Here is a 17,302-nt window from a genome sequence, read left to right as displayed (position 1 = left end):
GTTCTGTCTAAGGCAACAAGGGGTTAAACAAACTCCCACTCCCCTTTAGCATTAACATGGACAATAAAAGGTTGGACATCAGGAGCTGCGTCAAGTTCGCCACAGATAACCACATCAACGGAAATACGCAGATTTGATTTCAAAATAAAAGGCACCGCTTTAACTAAAAAAGAACCCTTTGCGATGCTTGTTAGTCAATATGGGTTTTATTTTGAAACCGGTGACAGGAAGTGGTATGTCTCTTATAGTGGCGAACTTCACACTGCTCTCCAGTCATCGATACCTCAACATGCTTGTTCTCAATGGGCATGGCAGTCCAACAGCCCCGATCTGAGGACCTACGGGGGGACATACATATCCGATGAATGGGAGTCAAATTCCAGCACGGAGAGAAGCTGCAGTCGGGCTCAGCCGAGAGGAAAGCGACATTCACTTCACACCAGACCGGTTTGACTTCACACTTTATCCCCAGAAGGACGAGAAACCCGTTCACTTCGGATGAGAGAAAGTTGAGGAGCACTTTGAAAACAGTGCGGCATGGAAAACGCCTGCGAGGTAACTAACCTTTCTTCTTTCTTCAGACTATTGTCGAGCATGGCAAGTATATTCATCTGGCCACAGATAAGCAAAACTTTAGGTTGACTTTATTAACTGTTCAGCTAATACCAGTTGAAGCCAGTCAGCTTATAAAATAGGTTATTCTTAGTTTATATGGCATTGTTGCAAATTAATTAGCTTGACAAATCTGAACACACCTCAAATTATAAGATGAATAGTAGCCTAGTTGGTATTAATATAGTAAATAAACCTTTAACTTGCCCACAACACATCTGTCAAAACTAGTTAAAAGCCTAATATTCATGGTATTGGAGACTTTTATAGCAAAAAGAACAAGTTAATACAATGCAACCATTTTCTGTTTCTGATTTTCTTGTTATATCTAAATGCTTTGGCCAGATACCTTAGAGTTATTTCTCAGGATGCTACAATTTCTTCAAAGGTGCCCAGGCATATACTTAATTTTACTTTATATTATTACTATATACTTTATTTCTTCAGTCTGTTGAGATGCTTTTACTCTAAATCATGTAATAAAACACTGAATCGGTACACATGACAAACCGTAAGGGACATGTAGACTTAGAAAAGAAATACGTTACTGATGTAAGGGAAGTTGTTTTTAAGTAATTGTTGGTTATTAAGGTTTCCAAAACTGGTCCAAAATAATGTTTAGTTCAATTTGACTGAAAAGTTAGCACAAGCAGAGAATGTTTAAGAATGACTATTCTGATTAGAGGCTTCACTCTCCTCACTGTTTGGTTTCAATTTCCCCTCTTAAAGTAGAGACAGATGGGAGACACTGGGATAAAACTTTTTTTTGTAGGAGTCTGGAGTCTGAAGCGTGTCAGTCAGTCTGGGGGTTTCTTGACATGAAAAAGTTTGTGAACCCCTGTGGTGAGATACAGTAGATCTCAATATGAACTCGCACTAACAGTTCTGCTGAAAGAACTGCTACTATAGGCTACTAATAAGAACCCTTGTAAAAAGAAATCTAGCGCCATTTTAAAACAATTGACAATGATGGAAAGTATAATTGATGTTGCTCTGTCCATTTATTGTCACTTTGGCAGGGCGTCTGAATCACTGCTTTCCACTTAGCAGCCTTAAGGGGAAGAATGAGTGCTTGTGAAAATGCTGGTGATTTCGAGGCTCCTCGCATTTCACGGAGCAGTTTGTAATGTCATATCCCGCGCTCTCCAGGGAATGTCTCAGCTCGTGCTGGGCTGACTGCTCCTGCGTCATCCAGCCAACTTTCTGACTGGGTCAGGAGGCTTGAATTGTGCAAAGGGGGTTACATGGTTTTGAAGGACTGTGCGGTGGTTGAAAACTGGGGGTGAATTGTGAAATACAGTGTTTAATCCTTACAGGGAGCATCTGAAGTCTCACAGCGTCCGCGGACCTCTGTGGTTCTTCGAAGCCGTGTTCCAGTGTTGAGCAACAAGTTCGAGTCTGTGCCTTTTCCTTTGAGTATTACCTAACGAATGGCTTCTCTCTCCACATAGATTGGGAGACCCTGAGAGAGGGGGAAAACAAGGTAAAAAGGCAACACCCAACACCCACTCATCTGTGGTTGGTTAAGAGAAGGCATTTGCTGCTGGGTCTTGCAATGCCAGAAGAACTTAACAAGGACGCCATGAGAGTGCCAGCAACCCCGGAGAGAGTTTTATCGGAGAAGGCCAGCAACGGCGACCCGTCCGCTGCCGTGGCGACGGTGGTCAGCATCCCCCTGGTGAACGAGGTCCAGCTCACCGCGGCCACCGGCGGGGCGGAGCTCTCCTGCTACCGCTGCACGGTGCCGTTCGGCGTGGTGGTCCTCATCGCGGGCATCGTGGTCACCGCCGTGGCCTACAGCTTCAACTCGCACGGATCCACCATCTCCTATTTTGGCCTGGTGCTCCTGTCGGCCGGACTGGTGCTGCTGGCGGCCAGCGTGGTTTGCTGGAAGGTGAGACTGGAGAGGAAGAAGGAGAGGCGGAGGGAGAGCCAGACCGCCTTGGTCGCAAACCAGAGGAGTATCTTTACCTGAACCGCCCCGGTTTGAACGACACACTCCAGATTTTTGGAGTCCGAAAAAAAAGGCCAGACTTTTTGAGGCGGTTTGGAGATGGAGACACAGCTGTAGGCAGATGTTCTGCTGACCTGCAAAGCCTCGACCGCAGACTCTCAAGGCTCAGTGTGCCAGAACTTAAAGCTTTGAAGACGCTGTAAGGGATTTATTTGTCAAACAGACGCAGTGCATCTGGCGAGCTGGGAGCACAGCCAAAAGGAATGTATCACAATTAAGATGAATTACCACTGTGCAAAGCAATGGAAAGGAAGTCTCCCATTAATCCGCTGTTGCATCTGGTGGCTCTGATTGTAATGGGAGGGATTGTGGTTTGAAAGCCCAGGAAAGGAGAGGGAAATCGGAAAATCCAGGACAATGAATCATGCCTCATTTACCATGTTTCATCTCGCACATATCTGTTATGAAGTCTCATTGTACTTGTTCATCTCACAGGGAATGATCTTTGAATTGCCTGTCATGGAAGTATGGTACTTACAGTATGTTGATTTGTAGCTGACGCGTGAAGTATCACCGACACAAAGACGTTTTGTTTTTGTTTGAAGTCTACCAATGTATTCAACGCAGCAAAGTCCAATTAGCTGGCACATAATACTTACACAAATGCTACGATGTTATACATAGAGAGGGAATATGAAGTGTATCAGTCAAATTTAGCCTTGAATATGTATTCTTACTTTAAGCACTTTGATCCACACCTCCATATATCATTATATACAGTGCTAGCACAAAGCTATTTGGTGTCTTATAGCAATTTAAGGCAATGATACAGGCAACATTTTGAGGCAATGAGTCATTTTGCTAATAGTTATGTCAGACAAATCCAAATTAATATTTCTCATCAGTTCCCATTGAGTCAAAATGTTGCTCATGTATCATGGCATTTATCACTTGTCATTGTCCGCAGTGTATTTCCATATTGTAAAAGATTTTTGAAGCGTAGAGGATTTTATTTTGTTTAAACATAATCATTTGCATGTATGTCTCCTCTGATAACAGTACATTAATTTGTTAATAGGACGTCATGAGGTTTAATAAACTCATTAATATTTAAACGTGTAATTAGTGTCGGTTTCGTCGCCGTTGGGAAGAGGGACTGTGAATGTTGATGAAAACCCGACTCCAATCACACTCTTGATGACTGGACTCAGTTGTCTGTATTTGTTAAAGATAAAGACTTGTTAAAGACTTGGACTCTTGCTGAGAAGCATGCCGAGGTGTTACATTAACATTCAGTGCTTTACTTTCACTGCTGAATAGAAGGAAATGTTTCTTTCTGTCATGACGCACACCGGTGGGCCCGAGTCTCTGCTTTGCTTCTCCTATTGTGTATGCAGACGAACATCCTTACCATGCCTTTTGTTGATTGTTCAAACAAGAATTGGGGACAAGTCTTTCTAAGGATCCATGCTGTGAATTCTGATGTCAGCAGGCGGTGAAAATGCAGTTTTTAAGTGTAAATTTCTGCTTCTAATGCAGCTAAAACGAAAAGGTTTTCACAAAATATCATCAGTTAGGGACTATCCCATCCCTAAAAGACGACTCCCTCTTACCACTTACTGAGTCACAAGCAGATTTTGATGTTATTTGAGCACCTCATGGTTAAATTGTCTGTTTGGATTACCCAGACTCCTGGCACAACTTATTTCCCCGGTTTATATGTAGTCTAAATAATCATCGACCCAGAGTGCCATTGGAATCTACAGATAACGCAACATTTCAGTCCATAAATTCCCAATGGTAAAAGGAAGTTGAACTCTCCTGTTTGACTCGGTTTAAAATAGCATGGACGTGGAAGTATATTTATAGGCAGCATTTGCGTTGCTATGCGTCCCCGTGACACCAGACACTACAACTAAATGGTTTGCTTGCGTCAGAGGAGCACCTACAACACACTTTGTCACTTTTGGGAGCGCACCGTGCCGCACGCTGCCAGCTATACGGTCCTGTCCTGTGGTCAGAGAGTAATCAGTAAGACTTTGAAACATTCAGGTGTCGGCTCCCTGCCTGTCAGGTGACCAGACGCCGGGGTGAAAAGGGAAAAGAAGCTGGGGAAAAAAGGAGTGACCTGATATGAGATTTGACAGGTGCTCTTTACAAACGCCTGGCACCTCATGCAGGCGGCGTGTGCGTCACTTTTTTGTGAAGCCTTGACGCACATGGTTGTCATTCCGTGCAATGCCGTGCTGCTGGTTTCGCTTATCAATAAAGCAAAAGCCAAACGCTGATTAAATTCAAGTTGAATTCCAGCCTTCACCTCGAGTGATCGCACATTGTTCAAAGCCAAGATAGGAAAAGCACAATTAAAAGTAATGAGCTCAGCGTTACAGGGATCCTAGTCAAGTCAGTTAAATCTAATCAAACAGTGGAAAGCTGTGCAGATGAAGCGTGAACAGCTTGAAGCAGACCCGGCCTGACAGGTATCCGGTGAGCTGCTTCTATTGCAAGTGACGCGCAGCCATTATCTGGATCGACCTGGAACATGGAGAAGCCAAATGTTTTCAGAAACATGTTTTATTTGACCCGTTGCAGGTCACCCGACTTTTAGCATCATTCTGGTACGCGCTGTAACTAGAGAGGGAACAAATACTGTGGAGATGTGAGATCTGTTCCAGGAACAGGCAGAAACCGAGTTCATGCACTGTATTTTGAGAGTAAAAAAACACCAAGGAGAGGTTCAGCTGACAGATCAAAACTAAACTCAAGTGTCTCAGGAGAGATGGACAATTGTTTTCATCTAGGAGATTGCACTGATACCGTACCATTGATATCATATGAAAAGTTTCAGTTTGCTTCAGTTAAAGTGGTAATTCACAAGGTTCATGTTTTCTCGTTGATTGCTCTGCACTTCCCACAGATCACCTGTCAGTCAAACAGTGTGTCCAGTACTGTGACGTCTTTTTCCTTGGATTTTCTGTTGATGCAGTTTGAGTTTCTGTAGGCGGCTACAGCTCTGTTCTTTGTCTGTTCAGCCATGGTGGCTATCGCTGCTCATGCTAACTACCCAGTTCTTCTTCTTCTAGTTATTCCAAACAAACCGGAAATGTAAAACGCATCACTTTCTTTCTATGCGACAGAGGATTTTTCCTTGGAAAGAGCTACCAGACACTGAGTGTTTAGAACAGACAATGGAAAAGCCTTCATGAATCACTGTTGTGTTACATCAATCAGAGATAGAGAGTATGAGGGGACAGTGAAGTTCCTCCAGTGTTCTGGTTGGTTTCAGACCTGGAGTGTGTGTTTGTCCGATTCCCCTTGGAGTGCCGGCCTGTTGCACCCCACCTGACACATGGACATGGGCCCAAGCCAAGCTGTGACCCTGCCTCACATGAGCAAAACACATTTTCAGTGTGGACAAAACCAGTGGTGGAATGTAACTAAGTGCATTTACTCAAGTACTTAAAGTACAATTTAGAGGTACTTGTATTTTACTTGAGTATTTCCATTTCAAGCTACTTTATACTTCTACTCCACTACATTTCAGAGGGACATATTGTACTTTTTACTCCACTACATTTATTTGACAGCTTTAGTTACTAGTTACTTTGCAGATTTAGATTATTAATACAAATTATATATCAACTAATAAATTATGATATATTTTTTATAGGTTAAGCTACCCAGCAGTATATAAAGTAATTCAAATTAGCTCCACCTTTACCAGCTGCAACATTAAAGTGATGAACACATTAATGCATCAATAATTATAGTCCAATAACAGGATATATATGATTCTGAAATGGGCCATTCTGCATAATTTACTACTTTTATTTTTGCTACTTCAAGTATATTTTGATGCTAATACTTTTGTACATTGACTTAAGTAAGATTTTGAATGCAGGACTTTTACTTGTAACAAAGTATTTTTACACTGTGGTATTGCTACTTTTAGCAGTCAAAGATCTGAATACTTCTTCCACTACTGGACAAAACAAATCTCACTATCATCAGGAAGACTTTTTCCTTTTTTTCCCCTTTTTTTTCCTTTTTTTCTCTCCTTTTTTTACCTCTAGGGATCTTTTCACAAGAATTCCAGACAGTAGGTTCATTATTTATAGAGACTTATTTGCTTGCAAGCCTTGAGTCTAAAGGTCTGCCATGTTTAGCTTTTACTTATCGGGTCTCAAAAGGCGCTTAACTTACTTACTTAGAAAACAGTGGGAACCGTGCCATCCAAGAGAAACAAAGCCCTCGTCATGATAAGAAAAGCTTTCTCTGTCCTCCAACAGTCCATGGAGGCCTGCAGTGTTTGGTTCCCATTACATGAACTGAATAAATCATGAATGATAATGAGAACCAATTCTGTGAAGCACCTTGTTTGGTTTCAAAATATGAAATGTGCAAGACAGCAGTAGAAATTTAGCAGAGAAAAAACGCTTTTCAAAAGGCTGAGATAAATGTGAGATAAAAGATTTATGATTTATGATGACACCTAAAGTAATGTTAGTTTTCAAAGAGTAATAAAAGTACATTCACTTAAATTTACCAGTATAAGTTTGGCAACTGCTAGAATTTTACAGTTTTACACTGAAAGTAAACAAAAAATGATCTAAAATCTTAGTTTAACCTTTTAATTGTAAAACGTAATGATTGTTCTGTTAAAAGTCTTGATTATCTGATGATGACTGCAAATGGCAGCTTGTAATAACCATAATATATTTATCAGATATCAATATCTAATTCTACATTCTAAAGTTTTGATTTAATAAAGTATTTTTTGTCTGTCAGACCAAGAATTGTTGCCTCTATTTCAAAAGACAGAAATGCTGATTGGTGGGTAAGACTCACTCATTTCATTAATTTCTGATTTGTTGACCTCACATCTCAGTTACAGCCATCATTTGAGCAGCTGGCTGGCTGGTGTTTGATGTGTTGCACACAGAGGTCTGGTCTGACAGTGGCCAACCTTGGTCATGTGAAACTGCTGGGCCATGCAGCAATAATCCCATTGGCTGTCTGGTCCTGAATCGAGCCGTCTGGTTGACAAGCGTCCGTTTCCCTTCACTGGCTGTGCTCAATGACAGGCTGATGTTGCCCTGACTGATCTACTGGCTCAATGAGGAGCCGCATCCTAAAGCTTGATTGGGTTGACTGGGTGGGTGAGCAGCTAAGTCCTGTAATCTGATACAATAATTGGCTCTGAGAAGAGACGGGGCAGCGGGGCACGGCCTCCGATTGGTTTGTTGACATGAAGTAGAGGTCGGCTTTGCCTCGCTGTCTAATCGTTCGACAGGTGAGGGGAGGTGATCATTCTCCTGGTTACTGGACTTTAAAACCTGCAATTTGTAGTGACATTTCTCTGTCATAGTGCGCTGGGAAAATAGCTCCAGAATCCGGACATATAATTGTTTGGATATGCAATAATATGTCGTGTGATATGGAGAATTTGGAGATAATAATCCAATCACAAGGGTTTTTACATCTTCTTCTAGGTTAGCATTAGTCTGTAGGATATAGTACAAATCAAGTGAAACAGGCAGTATGTTGACATGGAAACAGAGTGGAGGAAAGTAGAGACATGGAGGTTGTGGTGGTGGATGGATGGATGCACTTGCCTGTCACCATGGCAACCCTCAAGTCCTGAATCATGTAAAAAGTTGAATAGGTGAGGTGAATAAAGTTTTAATATTCAGTGAAAGTTTTTCTTGTTTTCCCCTAATCTTAACCAAAGTTGTTTTATTTGCCTAAACTCAACTGAAGTAGTCTTATTTGATTTTGGCTAATGCATATTATTTGGATGGGAATTTGGCGCATGTGCAGTGACAGGTATTACAGCTGGCCATGTGTAGGTTTAGTATGAGTGAAACACTTAAGGGTGTGGATGCACAGAATGGTGAACTGTTACATTAAAAGATGATTTTTTATTTTATTTTCCAGTGGAGGGAGGGAGCCTAAAAGCTGCAAATATTAATTATTCCACAGGACAAAAAGCCTTCAGCACATAGAAATGAATGCATGAAAATATATTAGTATATAAAAAAAAAACACCGCAGTGCAAAAACACCACAGCAATGAGCGCTTAGCACCAAAGATGTCGCCAAAATAAATAAATTTATCAGTAACTTGGTAACTCTGGACAAAATGCTCTTGCTGTCACTCTTTCATGTGCTGCCAGTGGTTCTTGGAGAGGAGAGAGGAGAGAGAGGAGAGAGAGGGGAGAGGTGTCACTCTGAAGTGCCGCTGCCAGCGGTCCCAAAGGTGCTGCCTGCTCCGTCTGCCTCTGCCCTCATTCCCACACACAATGGAGAGAAAGCTCTTCCTGACCAGTTCAGCCCAGTCGTAGGTCAGAAAATCCCACTCCAACCAACAGGACCGCACCGCTCACTCACACACAAGGTTACAAAAACACTCTTCTCTTGCTTTTTTGTTGATGTTTTGCCGACATCTTTGGTGCTAAGCAGTCATAGAGAGGCAAAGTCTGAGGTAATTTTTAAGGCTGTGAAGTTCGGACTTTTGGTGCCATTTGGTGTGTAGTCAAAGGTCCCTATTGAAAATATAATGTGATTTGCAAGAAATGCCAAAAATAAAGAGGTTTACTCACTACTTTTTGTTCCATTACATAAAATATATCAGCTAACATCACCTTTGTGAATTTTTGTCCTTCAATTGCTTTTTATATCCATTGTTGCAGGCAAATGCTAATCGTTTGGGAAAGGGGGCGACAACAGCCGTTAGCCTCTAGCTAGCACCAACGGGAACACAGTTCCCGTTCAATACAGTTGGAATTGAACTAACAACTAACAACAACGAAAACAAGGCAACTGTAACTATATATGAACAAAAACAACTTTAATAGTTATTCAATGCAGCGCTATGAAAATCTTTTTAATTAGAATTTATAACAGACAGGACGAGGCAGAAGGAAGTCAAAAGCTATTGTCCGCTTCCCCTCATGATTAGTGTTTCATTAGCAAAATTGAATATTATAAGTAGCTAAAAGATCAAATTCACAATGTTGATGCTAGTGGATGTATGTTAACACTTGGAACAAAAAACGTAGTGTGTATCCGTTCAACACAACCCTTGTCTTTGGCTTTTTTTTTTTTAAAAGCCCACGCGTATTTTCCATAGGGATTTTGGACTACACACAAAATGGTGGAGATGCTGATTTATGGCATACAAAATGATGCAAAATGACAACTTTCATGGTATTTCTGCACTGCACTTCCCAGTGATCACTTGTCAAACAGTGTTATTTATTTATTTAACCTTTATTTTACCAGGTAGTCACTTGAGATCAATGATCTCTTTTTCGAGCAAGACCTGCCCAAAATGGCAGCATTTAAAAAAAAAACCAACAATCATACAAGACACAAACACAGACCAGAACATAAAAGGCAAAGTGGCGCAAGGGGATAAATTTGAGCTGGAGCGGACAAGATTGAATGGGATTGGGGGGGGGGGGATTGGAGGGTAGGGTAAAAAAGGTAGAGTAAGAAATAGGAGGGAAGGTGAGGCTTTCCGGGGGGGTGCTGGGGAGAGAAGGTCAAGTTAATGAATATAAGTATAACACCACATTATACAGTGAAGCACTGACATTCTCCCATCTCATTCTTTAAAATGTCCGTAATTTGAGCTTTAAAATCAGATATGGTAATGAAAGCCTGTAGTTTCAGAGTTTTTTGAAGTCCATTCCAGTACTGAGGCATATAAATCGTGATCGTAAACTGTAAGATGGGTTTGATGTGATAGTGAAGTATGAACAGAGGTAAAAAGGGAGCTGACCAATGATTGCTTTATAAATGAAGGTCAATGAAGAAGTCTATGGGCAGTCAAGGACGGCCAGTTTACTTTAGCATACAGAGTGCAATGATGGGTAAGTGATCTATAACCGGTAATAAATAAAATAATGTGTCCAGTACTGTGACGTCTTTTTTACTAGGATTTTCTGCTGATGCAGTTTGAATAATGGAATCACTATTGTCTTGAAAATGTCATGGATTATTACTTTAAATTTCCACCAGGTTTGATCAAATGCTTGATTAGCAGAAATGTTGAGACGTAACTTAAAATAAAGTGCATGCTCAAGAATGGCCAACTGCTGAGTTAGCACAATCATTTTCTAATGAATTGCTTCAGCCTAATTGCTTTTATTTTCTTTTGCCCTGTGTTGCCACTAGTCCCCTTCCTATCTTTCTCTGCACTGACCTGTCACTTCCTAATTAAACCCAGGAGTGTAATAGCATCACAAATTGCCCTTTGTTACTCTTTCCTCATGAAGAGCAGGGATGTAGTGGAGGGCAAACCCACCTAAACTCACTTTATCCACCTTTTCACTTTCTGTCTCACTTTTTTAAGGCAGATATAAATCTTTACCACCTAAATTTGTGGTACACATCTTGGTATCATAAGTTATTTTAAGATAGGGTCATGTAAGGAAAAAACATGAATTTACACATGAAGATATAATTGATTTTTGTTTATACTAGTGGCCGTTTCCCTAATGGTGATCACTGACCAGAGATCATAGTTTAACCGACCTTTTTATTTCCCACATCACTGCTGATGTCTGCTTAAAAGGTTTTTTTAAGCTGTAATCAACAGCAGGAGAGAGAGGAAAAAAAGGTTCCTTGAACGCAACACAGAGACAGATGACAAAACAAAAGAAGACCACAAAGTAACATCCCATTATCGCTGCATCGTCAACTCCGTCACACATGGAGACTGATTGATTCCATACGGCTGAAAAAGGAAAAAAAAATCCCCACCGACTGCATTCGTTTGTATCTGATTTGAATTTGAACTTGAGCTGTTTGTTTGACTTTCCCCCGGACTGTGGTTTGTATCGTCTCTTTATGACGCACATGCATTGCAAAACCCGGGAAAAACCGCATGCATGGCCAATGTGTCAGCCTCTTGTTCATCTTGTACGAGTGTCCTCCCACTGCAGAAGAGAGTGATAGGATAGAAGGGAGAGAGAGAGAGAGAGAGAGAGAGAGAGAGAGAGAGAGAGAGAGAGAGAGAGAGACACATCAGCTGAGCTTCAACCCCATGGCTTTGTGAATACAGGGTGTTAGCGTTAGCCTGTTGATCCACTGGGACGCCCCACGACTGCTGTTTTTGGTTAGTACTGTCTGACAGAAAGCTCCGTATCTGCTCAGTGATTACAGATGCAAACTCAGGAAAGCTGTTCCTAATCTGCAATGCCCACTTGGTGGAGTTGGGAAACAGCGTTGCAGGAATGTTTGTTAATCAAAGATTTGTTGCTGCTTTACCGTTTAAAATCCCTCTCTCTCGCTCATTGCATAATTGTCTGACGAGAGCACATTAAGCAACTGAAAAGTTTGTCGTCTGTAACACATGGTGCAGAGCAGACAGAGAGCAGTTGGAAATGAGTAGTTTCAAGCCCCAGAAAAAAAACAAAAAAAACAAAACAGGACACCGACTCCATTAGTGTGTCCCATTTTAGCCGAACAACCGGTGTTAGATTTTAATCCTTATGATAATATATAATAATCTTTATTCATGCAGAACACAGTCACAAAGTGCTTTACAAAGGATTAAAATTTAAAAGTTCAAAAACAATAATAAAAGGTCATTACATAAAAGCAAGTCTATAAAAGGGAGTTTTAAGAAGTGATTAAAAACTGCTACAGTTTTAGCAGCAACCAATCACCTTTTGTTTTTAATCTAGACTGTGGAACGGCCAATAGGAACCTCTTGTTTTTAATCTAGACTGTGGAACGGCCAATAGCAACCTCTTGTTTTTAATCTAGACTGCGGAACGGCCAATAGGAACCTCTTCTTTTTAATCTAGACTGTGGAACAGCCAATAGGAAGTCCACCCGAGGATGTCAGGCTGCAGTCCAGTTCATATGGGGTTAAAAGGCAAGGCAAGGCAAACTTTATATATATAGCACATGTCATTCACAAGGCAAATTCAATGTGCTTCACATAAAACACAAAAAGTACATCATTTGTCTAGTAAAATGACATAAAGAAAGAAAGAAAGAAAGAAAGAAAGAAAGAAAGAAAATAGCATATTAGAAATATTAACAAGCCTCTACCTATGATTTACCGCAATCCAGCAGAGGAATGACCCCCTATGCCTACACGACTTTTCATTCTGTGGTCTGTGAGACATCCGTGACTTAAATATGATCAGTACAATCTTAAAATCACTTCTGAAACAAAGAGATCACTAATGTAAATACACAAAAATCAGGATGATGTGATCTTGTCTTTTTATTCCAGCAAGAACAAAACTGCTGTATTTTGTACAAGTTGGAGATGAGCGAGACACAGAGAGTTGCAGTAGTCTAGAGAGATAAAAGCATGGATGACATTGTACAAACCACTAATGAAAACTTCTAAATTTGAGAGCCACAACTGTAGATCGGTTCATTCCCATTGCAGCGATACAAAGGAGAGGTTTTCTAGTTTTTGTTCCTAGGATGGTCCTGGCAAGCATGAGCAGCCCCCCCCCCTGTAAATTAAACTAAATAATTTGAAATGCTCAGGGAGGAAACGAGAAGGTGTGTCTGACACAGCTGCAGAGGTCATATAACAAACACAGTGATGTCATGGGAAGTAGCTTCTTCACAGCACTTGGTTTCCTTTCATCTGAACAGCTGAGCTACTTTGTGGAGTTGAATTTTCCTGCCTGAACCTCATAAACCTCGATCTCAGTCCCATTGTTCCACAGTGACACACGCAAGCTGTAGGTCCTGGATTGGTAACACGATATGTCTTTACTCTTTTTTACCAAAACTTTCCACTTAACGCCTAAAAGGGAATAATGAACAACTGAAACGTGTGGGAAGAAAAATGCCGCTTATATCCATTTTGTTTGGATGACTATTCTAGGATGTAAACCATGTCTGATACCAATATGAACTGTAGAAAATACACACATATGAGAAACAATAACAAAAGACGTCACATCCATTTTTGTCTCCAACACATTTCCGTTGCATTATGTGCCTTCAAGTTTCAACTGAACTGACCCAAATACCGGTCAAGTCATCTATTTGGCTTTCTTTCCATTGTTGTGTCTCATTGTCCTCCATAACACTGACTCAGCCAAGCTGCAGAGGGCACCGATATTTTGACATTTGTCTCAAGTGAATGACATAAGATTTATTTATTCTCATGGCGACACTGACAAATTGTGATTTGAGTGTTTAAATGCAAGTCACATGTAGGCCTCATGCCTCTGGGATCTGATTTTGTAGCACATGTCCTGATTGGATTTGGAAAAACAAGATCTGTGTCACATGTGAGGGACAAAAAAGTCAGATTTGGGACACGTTCAGCTTCAGTGTGAACACAGCCGATGTGAAAAACACCATTTCGTTCTGCTTTGTCAGGTAAGCTCTACATGTTGGAGCTATGGCCCCATAAAGCAGCAGGTCTCCACATTGGGTCCTAGTGGCCAAAACAAGGGAAAGAGTCCCGGCTGAGAGCAGCGGGATGCCAGCTGCCCCCTCTCTGTTTCACCCTCCTGAGCGAGTGTAAACAGGGTCACTGTGGGCCGCAGCGGGGGGGGGGGGGGAGGCCTTTTCAACTGATCCTGGGATGCTGTTGAGTGTTGCTTTTTATCAGCCGTGTACATTCTTCTTCTTCTGCTGCCTAGGGAAGAGCGCACAAGCACTTCTGATGACGTACGCAACACAATGGAGAGGGATCGGCCGCACAGCTCCCCACTGACTTCAAACTAGAAGCCTGTGTGTAAATTTGGGCTGCAACACAAAGAGAGTTTTTAATTGCGAGTGTGATTTAAGACAAATTCAACAGCTCAAAGAAAACAAACCTATAGATTATGGACCCAGCAGCAGCTATGCCATCAGTCTGTAGAATATATTGTTCTAAGTGTTCCCAGAAAAAAGAACTTGCACTGAGAACCAGTGCAAACTGTAGATTCATCTAAACTGGTACATTAATTAAAAGGTTAATGTCTAAGAATGTCTAAGCCATTTTGATCTAAAGGTTTATGCTTAAATGCTTGAAATGTGTTTCTTAGACAAATATAAATGGTGAAGTTGATGCCTACCGGTATGTATGAATTTCTTTCCAATGCCTTTGCCTTTCCATCAAGACAAAGGGCGGCTACTTTAAGGAATCTAAAATATACGATAGTTTTGATTTGTTTAAATTTTTTTGGTCACTGCATAATTCCATTTTGTTATCGACAAGCGTTGACTGGAGAGTTTTTTGTCCACTAATAGAGGTAATGTGGCTCTGGATCAGCTGTTTAAAACTATCCAAAGTGTTAAATGATCTCTGATGGGTGTGGACTGATACATACACTGGCATAATGTTGATTTTTACACTCTCAGAGTTAAATTCACTCTGACGATTTTGCCGTTCGCTGTCATTCTGTGTTCTCTCCCACACACCAGCACATTACCTATCACAGGTTTCACATCAGCAGGTTTTTCATAGCATTAAAAGCCTCTCCCCTGGTCTACACGCTGTTTTTTTCCTATTAAATGTAGGCCAGATGACATGCAGGCTGGTTGTGGGTCCTTGACTAGAGGAAACCATGAGCTTTGGGAGGAGCAGGTTCCCACACCCAGAAGAAGAGACGGAGAACGGCCTAACACAAACAGTCCAGCGCTCAGGAAGGAAAGGGCTCTCTTTGGGCCTTTATCAGATCTGCGAGGTCCTCGGCCCGTCCGTCACCCGCTGCTGTCCGAGAGGCGCGGCCCCACCCGCCTCCAGCCCCGCTTCTTCTTCTTCTTCATGGAAGTGATCGGTCTGCTGATTGAGTGCGGCTCTGTCAGCCTCATGGGGCCTCGGACAGAGAAGGAAAGTTAAAGTGACGTGTGAGTAATGTTCAGGATCCATGCCAAGATCCATGCAGGCTAACAGTGACCTGATTAGACAGAGCAAGACCACTAGGACAGGCTGTAACCCCCATATGTAACCTGTAGAGCGAGGACAGAAATCCCACTGCTCCACATCCATCAGGGGGGGAAAGAGTGCAAGAATGTCCTGCTCAAGTAGAAGTGCTGTCACTTTGCTGATATTTTACTTAAGTAGAAGTAAAAGTACTGGTGTAAAAATATACATAAGTAAAAGTAAAAAGTATAGCTCATTTAAAATGAACTCATAGTAAAAGATTTTAGAAAAGAGAACATTTTAGATGTGATCTTTTCCATGCAATTCTAAAAGGAGAGAAGACTTGATTTTTTTTAATTGTAAAAATTTGAAATGACAAAATAAAGTGCACAAAGTAAAGCCAGATTCTCTTCTTTGCTGACTGACCGTTCATGTCCTCTGTAATGGATGTGATTTAAGATGTAGCTAAATACAATACTTCAGTAAAAACTTACTTGAGTAAAAGTAAATTTACAGACTTTAAAAACCGAAACCACAGCAACGTGAGTAAATGTAATTAGTTACTTCCACCCTTGACATCCATGCAGGTGATTTTAGACTGAGAACATGGTACCAATTCATCAAAATCAAGGAACGTCTAGGATACATCTAGGATACAGGGTGCATTTATTATCATTATTATTATTATTATTATTACTATTATCATTAGTAGTAGTAGTAGTAGTAGTAGTGGTAGTAGTAGTAGTAGTAGTAGTAATAGTATTAGGCTAGTAGAAATAGTAGTAGCAGTTGTCATAGTATTTCATACAAACAGAATAAAAAGCAAAGAACATTTGACTTTTATTTGCAAATAATGCAGTGTAATCATATCATATATCACATTGTCACATTTAAATGTTTGTCCTAATTCACGGTCATGTTTCTCAAATATTTTGATTTGAGATTTGATCTTAAAGTTCTAAGCTACCTGAACACTAAGTTTAAATTTGAAAACAAAACAAAACTGTAAAAGCAGAAATACAAGTGTTTGTGTGGTTAACTGGAACAAATAAATCAAATCTTATGTCGTTATTATTGTATTATTGGTTTGAATGGAGAGTTTTAGTGTCCCACGATGGTCTAAATGCTGATTCAGAGGCTTTTCCACCCGACAAATATACAATTCTGGGGGAAACACTGAATACTTCTAATTTTGATTTTTTTGGCATGAAAATGGTCAAATTTTAAGATATTGAATATTGGCACAAAATATCAGCTACTGGGCAGTTTCAGTCCAAAAATATCAGTATCAGTATCGGTCAAACCCTGGTGTTTTGACATGCTAGAATAACAACTGAGACGGGGGGACTGGAAGCTTTCAACTTTGTTTTTCTTTTGATTTATTGTGAAAAAATGTCACATGCCTGTCAGTTTGTATACTGAACTCGATCTTCACTCCAGTCCACCTGGCTGCAGCTCTGAGTTTTTTCCAGGCCTGGCCCTGGTTGGCAGTGCAGCTGAACAGCAGCGGCCCTCAGCTGTCTGCTGGTTGCATAACGCTGCCTCCTTGCTTACCTCATGGAACATCTCTGGAGTAACTCAGACGGCCTGAAGACACAAAGGAGGTCGGGGGTCATGCTCATGACCCCCCCCGCCGGCCTCGGTGCCTCTGGGTGCCTCTGGGTGCCTCTGGGTGCCCTTTGCCACCCCAGGCCCGGTCACACTGAGCAAAGGAGACTGGGTCTGTTCCCGTTTAAAAAGAATGGGGTCGCACTCGACAGCCAGGACCTGTTCAAGCTGTATTTAATCTAAGAGAGGGCAAAATGTTTTCAGCACTCCGGCCTTCATCGCTGTCTGTGATTAGACAAGAGTGGATCGGACAAATTCCATTTACTCTTCTTACTGTAATTGAGT

General features: G+C 41.2%; 1 protein-coding gene across 1 annotated transcript; it reads left to right on the top strand.

Moving 5' to 3' along the window:
* The first annotated feature begins 379 nt into the window (after nucleotides 1-379).
* On the top strand, nucleotides 380-3,716 carry tmem100a (transmembrane protein 100a). Its single transcript, XM_071528632.1, has 2 exons — nucleotides 380-555; nucleotides 2,064-3,716. The coding sequence occupies exon 2, from the start codon at nucleotides 2,168-2,170 to the stop codon at nucleotides 2,585-2,587; it is 420 nt and encodes a 139-aa protein (XP_071384733.1). The 5' UTR covers nucleotides 380-555; nucleotides 2,064-2,167; the 3' UTR covers nucleotides 2,588-3,716.
* Nucleotides 3,717-17,302: the final 13,586 nt, after the last annotated feature.

This window comes from Centroberyx affinis, unplaced genomic scaffold (assembly GCF_046629955.1).
Source record: "Centroberyx affinis isolate AG114_WGS23_722 - 3 ecotype Tasmania unplaced genomic scaffold, CSIRO-AGI_Caff_v1 ptg001691l_1, whole genome shotgun sequence".
Lineage (NCBI taxonomy): Eukaryota > Metazoa > Chordata > Actinopteri > Beryciformes > Berycidae > Centroberyx > Centroberyx affinis.
This window is presented reverse-complemented; position numbering and strand designations above follow the sequence as displayed.